The sequence below is a fragment of the Rhinoraja longicauda genome, chromosome 11 (assembly GCF_053455715.1).
Source record: "Rhinoraja longicauda isolate Sanriku21f chromosome 11, sRhiLon1.1, whole genome shotgun sequence".
NCBI lineage: Eukaryota > Metazoa > Chordata > Chondrichthyes > Rajiformes > Arhynchobatidae > Rhinoraja > Rhinoraja longicauda.
The window spans coordinates 41,624,876-41,645,585 of record NC_135963.1 but is presented as its reverse complement, the minus strand read 5'-3'; the positions used below and the strand labels follow the sequence as shown (position 1 = coordinate 41,645,585).

General features: G+C 45.6%; 1 protein-coding gene across 6 annotated transcripts in view; it reads left to right on the top strand.

Annotated features, from left to right (window-relative positions):
* Positions 1–20,710, top strand: part of rabgap1l (RAB GTPase activating protein 1-like) — a 252,872-nt gene that overhangs the window by 201,070 nt on the left and 31,092 nt on the right. For 5 of the 6 annotated variants that reach the window (XM_078407465.1, XM_078407464.1, XM_078407470.1 and 2 more), the window contains one exon: positions 19,128–19,220. In XM_078407465.1, the coding sequence (XP_078263591.1) occupies positions 19,128–19,220 (93 nt within the window). Of the gene's footprint in view, positions 1–12,128; positions 12,255–19,127; positions 19,221–20,710 lie in introns of those variants that run through there. The other variant, XM_078407468.1, reaches the window with a different exon arrangement.

The following is a 20,710-nucleotide window of genomic DNA, read 5'->3' as shown; positions in this document are numbered from 1 at the left end:
GATGTGAGGGTCTCTGGCCTACAGTTTTATGGATTATCTCTACGTCCCTTCTTAAACAAAGGAACAACATTGGCTACCCTCCAGTCCTCTGGGAACTCACCGATGGCAAAAGAAGATCCAAAGATATTTGTCAAGTCCCCTGCAGCAAGCCTGTGTCTTGTGTGTCAGAGTCATGGGGTCATGCAGCATGGCCCTTCAGCCTGACACGGCCCTGCCAAACATCAAGTATTCATTGGTACCAGAATCTCATGTTTCCTGTTGTTTTTGTGCGAAGAGTCCTGTGTTTCTTCCTGTTCTTGGTGCTGGGGTCTTGTATTTCCTCCTGTGTTGATTGTCTGAGTCTTGTCTTTCATCCTCTGTTTAGTTGCGAGAGTCTCATGTTTACTCCTGAATTTTGGTGTCCAAGTCTTGAGTTTCTTTCTGCGTTTAGCTCGCCGTCTCTTGCGTTTCTTACCACATTTAGGTGACCGAGTCTCATGTTCCATTTTGTTTTGGGCGTATGTGTATCATTTTCCACCTATTATTTTGTGCCTGAATCTCGTGTTTCCTGGTGTTGAGGTTTTTGGCCTCACCTTTTTTGCCGGTTGGAGTGCCTGAATCTCATGTTTCCTCTCGTGTTTAGGGGACATCTCCATTCAACTACTTAGCTGCGCACTCTGTTGTTTTTTAAACTTTCACTCTCAGTGCTGCTTTGTTGACTAGCATTTGTCGGCCATGCCGAACTTCCTCCCAGCCATTTGTGTTCAGCAGTTAGCTTTTCCCCTGAATTACTACATTGTCATCTTTTTGAACCTGCTTGCCCAATATCAGGGATTTGTCATCCCATTTTGTTTGGTTTGTCAATTTCTCTGTGAAGGAGGGAACAGTTTCTATGTAGTTAATAATGGCAATCTTGCTCTGTGTTTTCTCCATTATCAACAAGCTCCTCCTGATGAACGGTTAAACCAATTCAAAGAGATGATCTTGCCCTGAAGACCGGGCAAGATCTTCCTGTTCAGAAAATGAATTAACTGTGGTAACCACCCTAATCCCTTTGGGTGGTTCCGCTAATTATTCCTATTCCTCAAGGCTTTCTTTTGCATCCTAGCAACCAGTATTTGGCCCCTCGAGTACAACGCAGCCTGAGGCCAAGCAGCGGAACGATGAGGACTCACTGTTCCTGCAGACTGAACGCATCCGAGTGTAAACACTCATCTCTAAGCCCACTGCACTTTCGATTAGATAAACAACAAATTATGTGTATCTACCCCTTCTCTCTCTCCTACCCATGTCCCTTTTCTTCTCCCCTCCCCTTTCCTTTCTCTCTGTCTCCCTCCCACCTCTCCCCCTTTCCTTATATCAAGCTAGTCAAGTGTTGTCATATATACTGACAACTGAACAATGAAATTCCTACCTGCAGCAGCTTAACAAGCCCATAAATGCATGCACATAGATAAATATAATAATCAAACAAATTCAATATATTAATAACTAATATTCCTGCAAAAATAATAAAATCCATGGTGCAACCAAAAGCGCAGTCTGCAGAAGATCATAGTGCTGATGTTGAAGTAGTGTAGAGTTCAAGAGCCTTTTCTTGAACACGATGACCATGGTTTTCAGGCTCCTGTACCTTCTTCCCGATGGTAGGAGTGAAATCGAGTGTGGCCCGGGTGATGTGGGTCTCTGATGATATTGGTTGACTTTTTGAGGTGGCACCTCCTATCTCTTCAAGAGTGGGAAGATCAGTACATGTAGTGTCTACCACTCTCTATAATCTCCTTCATTCATGGGCATATGAGTTTCCGAACAAGGCCTGCAACTAGTCAATGTGTTCCTTACCATACACCTGTAGAGTACACCTGAAGAGTATTCATCGACATACCAAATCTCTTAAATCTTCTAAGCAAGTAGAAGCTTTGTTGAACTTTCGTTTTGGTAGCATCAATGTGCTGGGCTCCAACAGCTCGTTGGAGATGTGCATGTGATCAGGCTGAAGAAGGCTTCTCGTCTCGAAACGTCACCCATTCCTTCTTTCCAGAGATGCTGCCTGACCCGCTGAGTTACTCCAGGATTTTGTGTCTACCCAGGAATTTGGAGCTGTTGACTTTCTCCACCGCCATCTTATCAATGAAGACTGGTTTGTGGATCCTCAATTTTCTTCTTCTGAGATCAACAATCACTTCCATGGTCTTGCTGATGTTGGGATCGCAATTGTTGTTCCGGCACCATTCAATCAGATTTTCAATCTTCCTCCTGTACTCTGACTCATTGTTACCTGTTATTCATCCAAAAATGGTGGTATCTTTGCCAAATTTAAAGATAGCACTGGAACTGTGTCTGTGTTTAGTTCTTTAGGTGCTCCTGTGTTGATCTCTGCCTCCCTTCCCGTCTCGCCCCTATTCTCTCCACTTTTCTTCCTCCTTCTCTTCATCCCCTTTCTCTCCCACTTCTCCTTTCCTCTGCCCAAACCTACTTTTCTTCTCTCCCAGTCTTACTTTAATTTTCTCTCCCCCGTATCTCTCCATATATCTTCCATCATGCCTCTTTGTCTTCCAACCTTTTCCCTGTAATGCCTACCATCATTTCACCTATCTGTCCCCTTTCTCATTCTCTCGCCCTCCCTCAATTTTGCCATTTAATATGTAGCTTCCTCACCTGGTCAAATTCTGCCATGATATATTGCAGTTGTGAAGATGCATTAGTGATGCTGCAGTCACATTATTTGTACTCCAGAAGGTTCACCAGGAATACCCAGGAGTATTTGAATAGGGTCTTGTCTGGGACTGTTAACCCAGTGTGAACTCTGACTACTGAGCAGACATTGTGATGTAATTCACTGGACCAGCCCAGTGTCCTCCTGAAAATCCCAACCTTTCCCTTTCAGATTTACGTGGAATAGATCTGACGGTTTAGTGCTGAAAACTAACAGTCCACCAACTCTTGTGAATGCAGTTTAAAACAGACTATAGATCCGATTTTATGCCACATTTCGTGCCCAGAGAACATACTGCAACCAATGAGTTTTTTGGGGAGCTGGAATATTTTCAGCAGCTGGAATATTTTCCTCTGATCCAGTGCCCTCCTCTTCCTGACACTGAATGGAATGCTGGCCTGGATTTTGCAGTTATTGAAACGTTGCGTGATACTGACCTGAGCACTAAGTCCATACTTATCCCACGGAAATCTCCCAGTGGAATATCCTTGACAAAGGCAGTTGCGACTTCGGTGGTAAGGCCCTGCTAGACAGCCTCAGGTTTAAACCCCATCAGACGGAAGAACCAAAACAAGCCTCACCCACGAGTTCGGCAAACTGACAGACAGCTGGCTGACCCACACTCAAAACAGCACAATCGTACTTCTGACATAATCTTGGAAAAAGAGTCACAGTCTTACAGTGTGGAAACAGGCCCTTTGGCCCAACTTGGCCATCCTGACCCATCTACACTAGTCCAACCTGCCTACATTTGGACTATATCCCTCTGAACCTGTCCTAGCCATGTACCTTTCTAAATGTTTCTTAAACGCTGCAATAGTACTTCTCTCAACTGTTGAAGCCTGCCTTAGGTACTGGCAGCAGATTTCCTTAATGTGAAGCCATTGGAGGAGGAGTTTGTACTTTATGTCAATGATTTGGGTGAAAATGTACAAGGTAAGTAAGTTTGCAGATGACACTAAAGTAGGTGGTATTGTAGGCAATGAAGATGGTTATCAAAAGGTACAGCAGGATCTTGATCAGCTGGGCATTGAGACTAGTGTAGAGGGGATATGTTGGCATGGTGTGGACAAGTTGGGCCGAAGGGCCTGTTTCCAAGCTGTAAAACTCTATGACTTGATGATAGACCAATGGAAGACTCGGCCATCAAATCTACACCACACAAGCTCAAAGCCTACAGATTGGGATCCCCAAGGGATCATGAACCAGCACTTCAGATCTGTACTTCTGTTTTTATATGTCAGGAGAAGTGGGCATTATTGGGTAGGCCATCATTTATCGCCCATCTCTTCTTGGCCGTGAGCATTTACGGAGCAGGTGTAGACTAAGGAGCAGGAGTAGAGCACTCGGCACCTCAGATCTGCTCATAGCTATTCGGATTTGACTGTTACTTGAGCTCCATATTCTAACCTACCCCTGGTGACCTCTCACCTTCTCATTTATCAAGAAATTATTTGTCCCCATCCCCCCAATGCATTATGCATGGCCAATGTTTGGCCATACACCAGCTCCTTCACAAGGGATACCCAAGCTTCCAACAGCGGCAGGTAGGGCTATGCCCAGAGAGCACATTGATGACACCCTGGATGTTCACAGTGCCAGAAGGCCTTTCAAAGGAGATGAGGAGGAATTTCTTTCGTCAGAGGGTGGTGAATCTGTGGAATTCATTGCCACAGAGGGCTGTGGAGGCTAAGTCAATGGAAATGTTTAAGCCGGAGATGGACAGATTCCTGATAAGTATGGATGTCAGGGTTATGGGGAGAAGGCAGGAGAATGGGGTTAAGAGGGAAAGATAGATCAGCCATGATTGAACGATGGAGTAGATATGATGGGCCGAATGGCCTAATTTTGCTCCTATAACCTATGAACCTATGAATGTTTCAGACACATAGAGAACCAGTTGACAGGAATGTATAAAATATGGAACAGTACAGCACAGGCCCTTCTGCTTGTCTGTGCCAACTTATGCTTATCTACCAGGCTCTGCCTGTTCAAGTATCTGTCTAAATACCTCTCAAAAACATTTTATGCAATGTCAGACTTCCAGCAAATGTCGTATTTGGCTTTTGGATTGTTTAAATGCTCCAGTCTAACTACCAAAAAAGCAGAAGTTCTTTTATGAAACTTGACAACCTTTTACAACCCACATGTATAGCCACTAACTAGCCTGCATTCATCACTTCGTCAGTTATAGTTGGGAGGAATAAAGGCTTTCAAAACTATTCAGTTCTTCATCGTTTAGTGAGTCAGTAATAATATAATGCCTATAGCTTGTTCCTAATTTTGAAATCTATATACTAAAACTCTTGTTCGTTTGTTTTTTGTATGTTCCTGAACTGCAGCCAAAACGGTACACGATAGCGCAACAATTTTAGGCCCACCTTACTCACAGTCGTCCCTTTGGTGATAATGGAAGAAGTTTCATTGAAATCGGTGTTATATTTTTTAAGTTATTCACATTTTAAAGTTTAAATCTATCTCCTAGGGATGGAGGGGGTGGAGGGAGGGGGGAGGGAAGGAGGAGGGAGGATAAGGGGGGTTGAGGGAGATGGAGTTGGGGGGGTTGGGGGGGAGGGAAGGGGAGGGGGAATGGGGGGGAGAGGGGAGGAGGGAGGGAGGGGGGAGTGGAGGGGAGAGGGGAGGGAGAGAAGTGAGGGGAAGGAAGGGGGGAGAGGGGAGGGGGAGTGGGGAGGAGAGGGGGGAGAGGGGAGGGGGAGTGGGGAGGAGAGGGGAGGGGAGGGGGAGGGGGGTAATAGGGGAGGGGGTGTGGGGGAGGAGAGGGTGCTGCACCAATGCATGAGAGGTTTGGGCCTAATGGGTCCACTTGGTCTAGTTATTATCTAAAATTGGCAGCCTTGCTTGGTCAAGCAGAATTCCAGCAAGTATTTTGATTTGTAGAACTGGTCAACAAACACCTGGTCACAGCTGCTTCCACGCTGATCAGTGGAGGTTAGCAGATCTCTTGCTTACAAGACTCAGAAGATATGGACATAATGTTTATGAAACAATGTCATTCATGGAGTCTCAGCAGAAAAACAGGCCATTGGAAAATAGCAAGTTTGGGGTGAGCGAAAGAAATTCTGTTTATCTTCACTTGTTCGTCAACTTGGATAACTACTTTAGGTTGCTGGGTAGCTTGAGAAACCCGTTTCATTTGTACAGTTCTGGGTCAAGGCACTGATGTTGGGAATGCAGCGGTAGGATAACAATGAGACAAGGCGAGGAGGGTTTACCTATTCTGCTGTTACAGTCTCTCCACAAGCACCGTGTATGTGGTGGATCTAAGGAAGAGTCACCGGGAAATTACTGCTCTACGTCTTTGGAAAGAAATTCCTTCAATTTCCAAACTAAACGCTCAAACTTTCTGCTTTGACCTTCCAGTCTACTAGTGCTAGTGCTTCGCCAGGCCACGATGACTGGCCTTTTGTTGAATTCCATACAGACCCTGTGCATATTTAGTGGCCTCCAACCCATTCTGTCAACCTATTTCTGAACTTGAGCTTCCAAACCTTCAAAGACGTAATTTGGAAGCTCCGAAAGGTGATGGGGGATATTTCTGTGGTCAGAGACTCAAGTGGCCAAAAGAGTTAAGTAAGTTTACACCATGTACTGTGCGGGTGGAGATGGATGTGGGAATGATTATATGATTAAAGTCTACTTGTAAATATAATAGTTTAAAGTCAATGAAGTGATGTTTGGATTTTATAGTACCATTAAGAACCAACAAAGGCTGAAAGTGAGTTCAACCAAATCAACTTGTAAAACAGTAAGCTGCAGTTTCTTCCTTTGTTAATAGGGGAAATCTTGGCCTGCTGCTGCTTGGTAGCAATCTGAGCAGAAAACCGACTGCAAATGAGCAATTGCATTTTCATACATGCGACTGAAACTTTAGTTTTTAGTGAATTGAATTGAATTGAATTGAATACATTTTATCAGCCAAGTATGTATACCTACAAGGAATTTGCCTTGGTGCTTTGCTCGCAAGTAACAACACGATAGACAGTAAACAATTAAGAATAAAACATTATAATTTAAACATGTGAAGAATGAAATAAAATACCAGAGCAAAAGGAGGCTACAGACTTTTGCTTGTTGAGTAGAGCTACTGCTCGTGGAAAAAAGCTGTTTTTATGTCTGGCTGTGGCGGCTTTGACAGTCCAGAGTCGTTTTCCAGAGGCATATGCACCATAACATGAATGGCCCTCAGAAGTGATTTGGATTAATAATCGGAACCCCTGCCTCATTAAAAGATGGGGAGCACTGATAAGGAGGGACGATACGATACAATAGAACTTTATTTATCCCAGGAGGGAAATTGATCGGCCAACAGTCATGATAACACAAAAACACAAAATACATGAAATGTGAAATTAAAATGACAAGTGGAGAGGATTGGGGATGTGCAAAGATTGGGGAGGGAGGGGGAGGGGTAGTCAGTCTCAGTCTCAGTTTACCCCACGACAGAAAGGGGAGGAGTTGTACAGTTTAGAGGCAGATAACATGTTCCCAATGTTGGGGGAGTCCAGAACAAGGGGCCACAGTTTGAGAATAAGGGGTAGGCCATTTAGAACGGAGATGAGGAAGAACTTTTTCAGTCAGAGGGTGGTGAAGGTGTGGAATTCTCTGCCTCAGAAGGCAGTGGAGGCCAGTTCGTTGGATGCTTTCAAGAGAGAGCTGGATAGAGCTCTTAAGGATAGCGGAGTGAGGGGGTATGGGGAGAAGGCAGGAACGGGGTACTGATTGATAGTGATCAGCCATGATCGCATTGAATGGCGGTGCTGGCTCGAAGGGCTGAATGGCCTACTCCTGCACCTATTGTCTATTGTCTATTGTCTATTGTTTGATAGCCACAGGGAAGAAGGATCTCCTGTGGTGTTCTGTCTTGCATCTTGGTGGAACCAGTCTGCATACTACGGTTAGTTTGGGTTGCAGGCCTCCTGAGAGATGAGCAGAGAATCAAATCTGCAGCTCCCAGAGCACGACTGACACATTATTGCACAGCGGGTGGTGCTGTTTGTCGGGTGAAACTTTTAAGCTCCCATTGAACCTTCTTATGGGCATTTAAGATCTATGTGGGAAAAAAAATCAGGAAGCTTAATGTTTCAGATTTGTCCTGCTTTTTGTGAACAGGACATACCTGGGCTGTTTCCTACAATGTGGCATAAATGCCTGTGTTGAACTGGACTAAAGCAACTTGGCTCGTGGTGCAGCTTGTTTTGGAGCACAGGTCTGAGTATTACAGCTGGGATTTGCTGTATCCAGTGCTTTCAGCCAATTCATGATATCCTGTGGGGTAGCACAGTGGTTTGGCAATAGAGCTGATGCCCTACAGCACCAGAGATCCGTGTTCGATCCTGACTACGGGTGCTGTCTACACGGTGTTTGCACGTTCTCCCTTTGAATGCATGGGTTTTCTCCGGGCGCTCTGGTTTCCTCTCACACTCCAAAGACGTACAGATTTCTAGGCAGGCAGCATCTGCGAAAGGATTGTGACCCTTCTCCAGGCTGATTATGGTGGGGGGAGAGAGGTGAGTGCGGCAGAGGTGAAAGCGGGGAAAAAAGAGGTGAGAACGGGACAAAGTGATATGTGAGTACAGGGAAGGAGTGTGTGATTGTAAGATGGGTGGACAAATGCTAGAGATAAAAATGAGACAAAAGCTGTTAGGTGAGGGGAGAAGAAATAATGGGAAAAATGTGTGCAAACTGGGTGGGGCGCGGCAGGGCACAGGAAAGTGAGAGGAGGTGGGAGTACTACTTAAAATTGGAAAATTCAATGTTCATACCATTGGGTTGTAAGCTACCCAAGGGTATTATATTCCTTTAGTTTGCATGTGGCCTCACTCTGACCATAGATACTGACCTTTCTGTCCTGGTCCTCCTTCAATGTCTTTACATTTTAGTCCTCTTCCCTACTTATCTGACACCGTTTTGCTTCCTTTTTCATCTCTAAGCTTTGTTCATCCATCTGGCAATCAAACACCCATCATGTGTCAACTGCCAGGCTTCGTCCTGCCCCCACCTCCTTTCCAGCTTTACCCTCTCTCCCCCCCCCCCCCCCACACTCCCCCCACCCACTACAATCAGTCTGAAGAACTGTCTATTCCTTCCGTAGATGCTATGTGACCTAATGAGTTCCTTCAGCATTTTGTGTTTTGATCATTTACTAGTCATGTCCCACTGGAATAGGTTGAGGATGGAAGTAATTTGAGCCTCCTTCGCCCATAAACTATTTAATTGCTCACCACCATTGATGATAAGATGTCGAGTCACAGTGGAGCTTTGATCTAATTATTTGATTATCAGACTGCTCAACTCTGCTGTTTCAAATCCAAGTCGACATTAGTCACATCTTCAATAAGTTGGCAGTTTGTACAGAACTATGTTTGCTGCTGCTTAAGGCATCTCTGGTTGCCTGCTAGTTATTTGTCACAGCCATGAGATTACAGACGGTGGTGGTGCACGTTTCTGATGGCCCACAGTGCCTCAAGGTTGCCCAGTTCTGAGCTGCTAGATCTGTACTGAGTGAGCACAGTTTCAATGCTCTGCAAAATGACTGTCTGGTGGTTGCCCCTCCCAGTGTCATCATGAACTGATGCAGGTAGGTTGGTGAGGACAAGGTCAATACATGTTCATACCTCGCTATCTGTTGCAGAACGAGACTGGTAGCTATGTCGTTAAGGACCGGGCCAGCTTGGTCATCTTCCTTTGCTCCTCTTAATGTTTTCACCTCAGCTGACGTTTAACAGCTGAGTATCCCACTCTGATAGTAAACAAGACATAGAATCTTCTAGAGCGAACGAGTGGCAGCACAGTGGCGTAATAGTAGAGTTGCTGCCTCATAGTGCCAGAGAGCCAGGTTTGTTCCTGGCTCTGGATACTGGCTGTATGGAGTTTGCACGTTCTCCCTGTGACCACGTGGGTTTTCTCCGGGTGCTCTGGTTGCCTCGCACGTTCCAAAGACGTACAGGTTTGTAGATTAATTGGTTCCTGTAAATTGTCGCAAGTGTGTAGGCTAGAACTAGACTATGGGTGATCGTTGGTCAGTGCGGACTCGGTGGGTCGAAGGGCTTGTTTCCATGCTGTATCACTAAATTAAACTAAACTAAACTAAACTGAGTGCTTTGGGCTTATTGAATGTAGCTGTGTGTCTACCCTAGGAATCGGAGGCACTGTGGATATGGAAGGTGTGCTGAGGTACCCAAATGTTAACTCGCTGGTCCGACATTGTGGCATCCATGATATCCTGAGGCACTCCGTCTTTGTGGCATTTAGAACAATGGTGTACAGATGAGAGACTTTCCTCTCCATTCACATCCTGCCAAATTCTCCATGCTACGGGTGGACCATCCTGTAGGACTCTGGCAAGCATAAAACTGCCACATGTTTGGTCCACAAACTGTGGAGAGACTGCTTAGAGACTGGCAGACAGGCATTTACATCAGAAAATTGAGAGTTCAAGTCCCACATCAGGAATGCAAACAAGAGATCCAGGATAACAATCCCAGTGAGTGCTGAATTACTGAAGAACTGAGCAGGGTTTCCAGGCTAATGTTTCCAGTGCAGTAGTGCTGGATTACAGGTGACGTGTGCAGCGAATCTGGGATAATATTCCCAGTGGAGTGGTAAGAAAGTGCTGGTTTCCTGGCGATGTGTGCAGAAGATTTGGGCGACGGTTCCCAGTGTAATAGTGAGGGAGTGCTGGATTACTGGAGATGTAAGCACGGGATCTGGGCTACCGTTCTCAGTATAATGGTGGGACAGTGGTGGAATGCAGGAGTTGCTCATTTTCAGATGAGATGTTAATCCAGGACTCTGTCACGTGAATGCGCAAAGATGCAGAACACCGTTTCAGAGAGAAGCAGAGTTATTCTGCCCTTTGTGTTTGCCAATGTTCATCACTTAACCAACATTAGATTGCCAAATTACTGTTTGTGGGAGCTTGCTGGTTGCAAATCGACAGCTGCACCACACCAACTACATTTCTTCACTGTTTGAAAGAATATTACAGAATGTGCAGAGATCATGATGCACATACTTTATTCTTTCAATCCTTAGCAAATTGCACTGTGAAAGAACTACAGATCCTCACTATAACTCAGCCTGCTTTAAACAATACTTCTGGCCCACCACACCACCCCACACAAAACAGGAATCTGTTAAGTGGACTGATCCACGTGCAATAATGTGTTAGCTAATTAACATCAGTTGCATTTCACACTGGGTTTCTCTCTGAGTGCCTTTCTCTGTGATGAGAGTAAATAGTAGTACTCTGACTGTGGGTTTTGTGGCTGCGAGCCAAATCGAGCCACTCCTCACCCTCCACTGCTGCTCATTAACCTGCCCTGAGGAACTGATGGACCGAAACAAGCCACTCCTTAAAAGAAAGCACGTGAATTGGTCAGGAATGTGGGGCATCTGAAAACTTCCCTTCAGTCACCGCTGCTTCCTGGTTCACAAAGTGAGTGTTTAAACTACAGTCAGTACTGAGGGAGAGAGAGAGAGAGAGAGAGAGAAAGAGAGAGAGAGAAAGAGGCGTGTATTTGTGGAACAGGTGCCTCGTCCTGTGAAAATCAGTGAGAGAATGTTCCAGAACCTCCAGACAACTTGTCTCACCTGACGAACCTGTTAATCTTCTCTCGGTGAGCTCGAGGGTACCTACGTGAACTGGTCAACTGGATTCGACTGGAAATCCTTCACCCTAAAACCCGCAAGACACCTGCAAAGGGAACGATCTGAACCAGGAAATAGCTGTGTGTTTCTGCAGCTCCCTGGGTGAACTGCCTTGCAGTCGCGCTGCATATTTTTTTAAGAAGTAAGGACTGTATGTGAAGAACCTTGTGTCTGCAAGTGAGCGAGTCAGCGGACTTCCTCCCTGAAGTCTTAGCCTCCACCGCTGCTGCCCTAGAAACCTATTCAAATGCAAATGTTCAAGGTGTCACTCTCGAATATCTGACTGTTGCACGAGGCTGGTCCTTCAAGGAGTATCGAAGCCACCGAGGTAACGAGAGAGCACAGCCCTCTTCCCCATCGCCACTTCACATTTCAGCAGAAAACAAGCAGGAAGTGGTTAGCAGAGTGAAGGCAAGGATATCCCTTTCACTGGGCGCACTTTTCTCGAGAGATGAAGCCACGATTCATGGCTCTCTGACTTCCAGAATGCTTACAGAGAGTCGGGGTCAAGCAACAGGTGGAGAGAGTGAGCCGTTAGTTAATGCTCTGTAATGGTCGCAACCTCCACCAGTGGGGCTTCATGCACTCAACGATAATGGAGTCTGACATGTAGCTCATGCTTAAGTCGGGACAGATTGTTATCAACTTCTCACCGCAACTAGTTTCAGAACTAAACGTGGATGCTGCCGACTCTTCATTCTCTCACCAGCTTTCCCTACCTTCAGGAAGATTCCTCTTATTTATTTAATTTATTTAAATTTAACATTCTGCATCCAAAATGATGGAAGAAGTTTCTATAACAGTAGCCTACGATGCCCATGTCTTCAGTCAGATGGATGAAGAGGACACCTTAGCCAACATGGTGGCTGTCACAAAACCCAAGTGCACGGTAGGTTGCTGCAAGTTTAGCTCCGTCATTGAGGCAGAGCAGGAGCCAGCTTCAGGGCTTCTGGACAAGTCATGTATCACTCAGATAGGGGTTAAAAGATGCCCTACCTGTATGAACAAAAGGCGAGTGAGTACTATGTGCTATCCCGATCGATATTTATCCCACAAACAATATCACCACTGTACATTGTGCATTGTTGTGGCATTGTGATTTGTAAAACTTGCTGTTCACAAATTGATTGCATTTTTTAAAAATTACTACTGCAATTCAAAAGTGTCTTATTAACTGGGAATCTCTTAGGGATCCCGAACTCGCTCCCTCTGCCTCACCTAGCTCTCAGGTTTCTATTTTGGGTGTGACGTTGTCAAGGCAATGTTGCTGTATAGAGATTCAAGGGGCAGGAGTCCCAATTGCATTGCATTGGTATTAGTTTTGGTTTATTAATGTCATGTGCACTGGGATACAGTGAAAATATTTGTTTTGCATGCGGCACGGTGGCGCAGCGGTAGAGTTGCTGCCTTACAGCGCTTTCAGCGCCGGAGACCCGGCTTCGATCCTGACTATGGGTGCTGTCTGTACGGAGTTTTGACATTCTCCCCGTGACTGCATGGGTTTTCTCCAGGATCTTCGGTTACCTCCCACACGCTAAAGACGTATTTGGCTTGTAGGTTAATTGGCTCGGTATAAGTGTAAATTGTCCCATCAACTGTGCCGGGAGCAAAGGGCAAGGTTTCTAGGCCCCTGTGAAAGCGCTGGTGTTTTTCTCCCTACATGTTCTCACATGCAGAGTCTAATTCTAACATCTGTGGTTAACAGATCCTTTAATATCTCTTCAGCCCTTGCTCCAAACTGCCCAAATTGATAATAAGTTGTAAACAATAACAAATACATGAGAGATTTAATCAACTTTCTCTGTTCCCTGAATAACACGACAGTGCTGACTGATTCAACATTGGCACATAGTTCCACGGATGACCTCTTTGATGAAATTTTAGATAACAACCAAATATTTCCTCATGTGGCTGCGTGTCAAAGTTTCCGATAAACTTCCACCAAACACTTTGGATGTTCCATCATAATGGAGTCAGTGTCAGCTTGAGCAAACCTAGGTAACTGGGTGGTACCTTAAATGGAGTGTTCATTCCACATTGGATCTTGGGTTTTTACTTTGGAAGGCCAGGTACGTGGGCATTTGGTTATCACGTTATTGAGTAGCCCTCTTTCCAGCAATGTCAGTGGCATCCTCGCATTTTAATTTCATTTTTCTGCCAGGCTGCCTTTCCAACTTCTCAAATTATGTGCAGAATCAATGCTGTTCCTGTGGTCAAACACATGAACCCTCACACGAGACATGGCTTCGATCTAACTTTAGGCCTCATCAGTTTAATTTGAGTGAGCCTCAATTAGAAAACTGCAACAAGGCATCCTATGAGATAGAAACCAAATGTACGGAGGTGGTATGAGGACATGTAGGGCTGTAAAGCAGCAGGGCAAAGAGGAGGGAGGCTAAGGGAGGGAGTTTTCAAGGCAGCTGAAGGCACAGTCGCCAATGGTGGGGAGAAGAAGGGTGTGCAAGTAAAGCTGAAATTGTCAGATGGACAGCTTAGGACAATGACATACATATAAAACAATGCTTAAGACCCTACCAAAACTGTAGGACATACCTCAAAATTAATTGCAGATGAGTTGCAGACAAATCAAACAAATTAGCAGAAAGCTACCATTGACGATTTACTGATGCCTGCAATTTGCAGCGGGCCATGATTGTTTCTGCTGAGGAAATAAGCAGCTTAAATTACAAACTTAAAAATATATATTTTATACCTGTTGTTGCCTTGCAGTTCCTGTTGAGGACCAGCTGCTGTTCTTCCTCAGTTGTCAACATTCATAGTTCAGTTCAAGGATTAAGTAGAAGGATGATTAGCACCCATGATCCGGAGGTTTGGGGGGGGGGGGGGGGGGGTGGGGGAGGCAAGTCTATGTTTTTGCCTTTCACACCTCGGATGGAAGATTTGGCCCCAACATTTGCCCAGTCCACTCCTGGAAACATGTCTCACCAGCCTGACGTCTGCTCCTCATCAGAGGGGTAGGATGATTACCCGAAACCACTGGCAGTCCATGGGGCCTGCTCTCCGACAATTGATGGTCTAGTCTTGCACAGACTGATCCCACTGCATTGTGCATTGCTGCCTTACCTCTATTTGTCTGTCTGTCCTCTTTCCATCTCCTTCTTTCTCTCCCTTCCTCCCCCAACCACTTTTTGTCTTTTTTACCCTCCCTTTCTTTCTTTTCCTCATTCACCCTCCTTTTCTTTCTCTTTCATCCTTCCTTTTCACCTCTTTCATCCTCCCTTTCCCTTCCTTTCACACTCTCTCGCGTCCTCTCTCTGGATCAGAGGTCAGCAACATAGCGACGGTGTATTTGAGAGAGGGAGTGAGGAAGATTTATTAGGCACTCAGCATCCAGGCTGATTTATACCTCCCCAGCTGCTTTCCCCCACTGCGATTAGCTCACTCAGTGGAGAGCAGGGATTGAACCAGGAAACAAACCCGCCAGTCTGTGTGACCCAGTTACACGCTGTGTGCCGTGCTGGTTCAGCACTTAAAGCCATCAAGGCATAATCACTGAGCCTTGACTGAGCAGCCTGCTGCTGAAGAGGCGGTTCGTACCTAACACCAAGACCAGTGGCCAGCCATGAAATTAACTCTGCTCGTTGCTTTCTCTGACTCTGCGTCTGAACATGTGAATTAATTTGCAGTGAACAAATTCTGGAATCTGAGTAATTTTATTCAACTGCAATTTCCACCACCTGTAACAAGATGGCATCCCCAGGTTCATCTACCCCTTCAATCCGCCTTCAGCATTCCCAAGACATCATTCCACATCCGGTTATTCCTTGCTCAAGCCCCTTATCCCATGCAACAGTAGGAGATGCCACTTATCCTTATCCTTTCACCCTGTCCCTTACAATCATCCAGAAACCTAAAAAGGTGAAGGGACGATTTATTTGCACTACTTACAATTTAGTATACTGCATTTGGGGCTCATAATGTGGTCTCTTCCCCACTGGAAAAGCCAAACACTTGCAGTATCTCAGCATCCCCCTTACCCATTTCAGCCCTCAGGAAAAAAGATTCAGCAATTTCAGCTAACGAGCCTTTCCAGTCGAGGCAGGGTTCAGGACCACTGCCCACGGATGCGGCGGGTCAGCTGGTTGTCTTTGGGCATGATGGTGACTCGCTTGGCGTGGATGGCACACAGGTTGTGGCCTCAAAGAGCCCCACCAGGTGAGCCTTGCTGGCCTCCTGCAGGGCCATGACAGCCCAACTCCGCAAGCGCAGGTCTGTCTTGAAGTTATCAGTAATGAAGGGCATCACAATTGGAGCTCAATTCAGTGAGCATCTTATCACTAAAGTTTAATTCTCTGACTTCGTCTTGCAATGAAGGAGTCTTCACAGTGAGGGCAGAGAGCAATGCCAGTTAGTGGGCACCAGACCCTCTGCAATCTCAGCATCAGTCTATACCCATTTCAGCCCTCAGGAAAGAAGATTCAGCTATTTCAGCTAACCAGGCTTTCCAGTTTATGCCAAAATGGCCAGTGCTGGCGCATAAGAGCAGAGAATACGAGAGGTGTTTGATGGTGGTTCAGGCGATATCTGAAAGGAGGGCAGGGCTTGGCCTTTTTGCTCGACGACCTTTTATGTTGAGGGATTATCGTCCTAAAATATTAACTCTGCTGTGTTTTCCCTGCCGATTCATATTACACGCTTTAAGCGCCTGCTGGAGGTGGTGGCAGAACATAACCCTGAATGTGATTGCATTATCCCACCTCATGTAAGTCTCCACAGTAAGGACAGATGACTGTGTTACTGCAATGGATACTACAGTTAGTGGGCACCAGGCCCTCTGCAAGGAGCCCTGGGTCACAGACTTCACTCATATTCCACTGAGATTCTGACATAGTTGGAATTCCGACGACAGAATATCTCTCATAACATGGCTTAGGTAAAATTAGTAATAAAGTCACATGCAACCAGAACAATGACTGGAATTGTGGTGTATGTTTGAGTCGGTTTTCTCTGGTGAATAATTCCCAGCATGAACCTCTAACGTATTTCACATCCCTAAGCTACTGTTAAGATTGATTATTGTAACCCTAGCACCAGCCCAAATAAAAGTAATTAACTCTGCACAATATCGACATTGAAACTGGACTTTTCAAACGGAAGATATGGTCACACATACTGCCAGCGGATTAGCCATGCAAAATTCTTGCAATTGCATGCCATTACTTTGCTTAGAGTAACCCAGTAACCTGATTGCTTTGTTGTGGCTGACTGATAATCAGGCAGTGCGGTTAATGATTCTTTTATTCACACATTTCAGGGTGGAGTTAAGTTAAAGATAGGACAGAAAATTAGAGGTGGGTGGATCACAATCAGCTTCTTGCTTGATATTCCTGTGTTGAATAGAAGAAATTTCATTTTGCTGATTGTTATCTTAGCTTTCCCTTTCTAGGATTTGGTTATTGTACTCTCCTGAATTATAAACAAAATTGCTGCCCTTACATGATCTTGTAAAATGGTATTACGGTTAGTTACTATACACACAAAAGTCCTTGGTTGGAGGAAAACGCAATGTGATTACTCTGGCACAGTTAGCATGACTGTGCAGATTTTGTGTATTAAGTAATTAAGGCGATCAGGGGAAGCAGCAATAAAGTGGAACTATCAAGAATGTGTGTCAGGTTAATACAGGGAAGACTGAATATAGACACAAAATGCTGGAGCAACACAGGCAGCATCTGTGGAGAGAAGGAACGGGTGACGATTCGGGTCGAGGCCCTTCTTTAGAGTCTGTCTTCGGTGTAAACCAGCATCTGCTGTTCCTTCCTACACATTAATACTAGGAACATATGTTAATCAGAGAGTCACAAAGTGCTGGAGTAACTCAGTGGGTCAGGCAGAATCAGAGGTTGCTCTCTGGTGATTTGCGTCACTTGTTTACCTCCTCATCACACTGGTCTCTACAAGGCCTCAGCCATGACTTGGTTGAGAACATACCCTTCTAAAAACAAACTGCTGGAGGAACTCTTTGCTAGTTGCTGTCTTTGGGGGCAGATACTCAGTGCAACAGAAGGCATTATTCTCTCTCACAGGAGGACGCCAACGATCCAAGGCAGTATCCTGAGGAAGGGAAGGGAGAGCTTCATCAGAGAAAATGGATGGTCTTGTAATGTTTGTCACATTGCTGATTGTGGCAAATCATTGCATGTGATCTTCCTGCATGTTTTTCTCTAATATAACGGTGACATTATTTTCTCCTGTGGGAATCTCCTGTGGGATTTGTTGCCCATCCCCAATTGCTCTGAGAAAATGGCGGCAAGCTATCTCTTTGAACTACCGCGATTCAATGTATTATGATAGTGCAGTTATGTAGAAGCTATGCACTTGGGAACGGTTACATAATTAGGATGGTGAATGGGCTAACTTGTGATGCACGCTTGGTCAGTTGTTAAACTATATGCAGTGCAGAGTATTCCATTGTTCTGAAGAAGGGTCTCAACCCGAAACGTCACCCATTCCTTCTCTCCAGAGATGCTGCCAGTTACTCCAGTTTTTTGTGTCTATCTTCGGTTTAAACCAGCATCTACAGTTCCTTCCTACACATTCCATCTTTGATTAAATGGATCAAGATGTCACGAGCTTTAGTTTAGTTTAGTTTATTGTCATGTGTACCGGAGTACAGTGAAAAGCTTTTGTTGCATGCTAACCTGTCAGCAGAAAGACTATACATGATTATAATCGAACCATACACAGTGTCCAGATACATGATGAAGAGAATAATGGTTAATGCAAAATAAAGTCCAGTAAATTCTGATTCAAGATCGTCTGAGAATATTCAGTGGGTTAGATAGTAGCCCAGGACTGCTCTCTAGTTGTTGATAGGATGGTTCAGTTACCTGATAACAGCTGGGAAGAAACTGTCCCTGTGCATTTTCACATTTCTGTACCTCTTGCCTGATGGGAGAGGGGAGAAGAGGGAGTGACGTCTTTGATTATGCTCGTGGCCTTACCGAGGCAGCGTGAAGCGTAAATGAAATCTGTGGGAGGGAGGTTGGTTTGTGTGATGGTCTTGGCTGCGTATACAATTCTCTGCAATTTATTGCGATCTTAGATGAAGCTCTTCTCAAACCATGCTGTGAGGCATCGTGACAAAATGCTTTCTACGGCGCATCTGTCGAAGTTGGTGAGAATTGTCAGGGACATTCTTCACAGATGGGTCATTCTTCACAGAAATCCAGCCACTGAGAGTTTTCTTGGTCTTTGGGCAAAGCCCATATGGGACTCCTGTGGCAGCCACTCATGTAAAATAATGCTTGTGCTACTCAAGTATTGACCGTCTACAGCAAGAGTCCAGTCTACCCTTGATATTCCATATTCCAAACCCGAGCACCCGGGGAAAGCCCACGTGGTCATGGGGTGAACGTACACACCCGTACAGACAGCACCCGTGGTCAGGATTGAACCCGGTCTCTGGCGCAGTAAGGCAGCAATTCTACCGCTGCACCACCGTGCGGCCCTATTGGTGAATTCGAGATTTTGAGATGAATCGTTACGATAAGTGAAGGAGCCAAGGTCAATTTGTAAATCTAATTGTAAATCACAGCCTTTATCTGGAAGGTTCCGTTAACAAGCTAGTCCGCACCCTCACTCTTTATTGATGTTTCACGGAGCTAAATATAACCTTCACCACAGGGAATAATGGTAGCATCTATCAGCTGCTCCCTCAGCAAGGAGAGCCTGTCACTGATGTGTTCCAGAGGTGTTGTATTATTTCCACTAACCACCCTCTCTTCTTCAATCTTTCCAGGTGCCAACAAAAAAGCTAAAGAAATACGAGAAGGAATACCAGACCATGAGAGAGCAGCAGGCACAGCAGGAAGATCCCATCGACAGATACAAGGTAGAGAGAGAAACGTGTCAAACTGGCCTTGTTTGCTGACAATGCTGGGGGGGGGGGCACTGAGGGATTGGAAACTCAGAGCCGCTGAGAAAAACAGGATTACAGTCTGGAGCCTCTAGTGCAGGCTGCACTGTCTAAAAAAGTACAGAGGTCAAATGAACAAGGTTAGCCTTGAGAGTTCACAGAGTCTGTCTGGGTTGTTTTGTAGAGCAATGTGTCGAGGAAAAAAACAGGAAGTAGGCAGTTTAGATATGGTGTTGTGTGATGAGACAGGATTAGTTAATGATCTCATGAAGGTCCTCGAGAAAAAAGTGCTCATAGCATGTTAGTCATGAGATGGGAGTCCTCTGATGAAAGTCTGCTGATGAAATATTGCAACTAATCGGAAAATACTGACCATAATTTGTACGTTTTGAGGTAGATGTGGAGAGGGATGAATCTGGAAATCAAGGTCTTGAAATGGGGGGAGGGGGTGTTGGAAGGCTGATTAAGGTCATACAACATGGTCTTGCAAAAGTAACCAGGAGCATATACTTGCTGGAGTGTGTACAAGTGGGAGTCATTCATAAGTGTACAATGAGAGGTTAGGGCAATGTGTTCCCACAAGGGTGAAATGTACAGTAAGCAAGCCCAAGGGGGGGCTAGACATTAAGGGGGTATTGTGAGTAGGGTTGCCAACTGTTCCGTATTAGCCGGGACATCCTGTATTTTGGGCTACATTGGGCTGTCCCGTACAGCCCGTGTCCCGTATTTGAGTGCTCCAGCAGTGTTCAGGGTTGGACCGCCAGGCGCTTGTGGGTTTTCATTCTCCAGGTTAGTTTCCCCCCCCCTCCCTCTCTCTCCTCTCCCTTGGGAATGTTTTTAATTTCCACGTTTTAATTATTAAATCTCTTTGGCGACTCTCAAATGCCCACCCCACCCCACCCCCACCCCCACCCCCACCGCCCCTGTTCGGTCGGAGGCTCGGAGGTGGAGCTCTCACAAATTCCCTGAGCACCAACTCTCCCGAGTTAAATCTCCCGAGTGCCAGCCCTCCCCACAGGAGCGAACGCCTGGCGAATTGTCACAGTAGGTAGCAGCTCTGAGATTTTATCAACCGGTTCATCAGATCTGTGGCCGATCGATGTCCATCTCGCCTCCTGCAAGATTCCTCACTCCTTCGTCGCTTCCTCCCAATGAAAGGCTAACACGGTTCTCTTATCTCCCTGCAAAATCTCGCCGGACGCCAGCCTCTTCGGTCCTAATTCCTGAAGCTCACCTCTTCTGTATCCACTGCACGCTTTCTCTCTTTTACTTTCTCTCTCTCTCCAGCCTCAGCTCAGATACCTCGCATACAAAACAGCTGACTCAATCGACCTTACATCAAGATAAATAGGAGAGAAAGTGCACAGGGTAGCGTTAGATACTAACAAGCCCCACCTCAGGTGAGTGAGTGCATCTGCTCAAAAGAGCAGGTGTAAATCGAAATATACCGCAGGAAAGCCATTTTA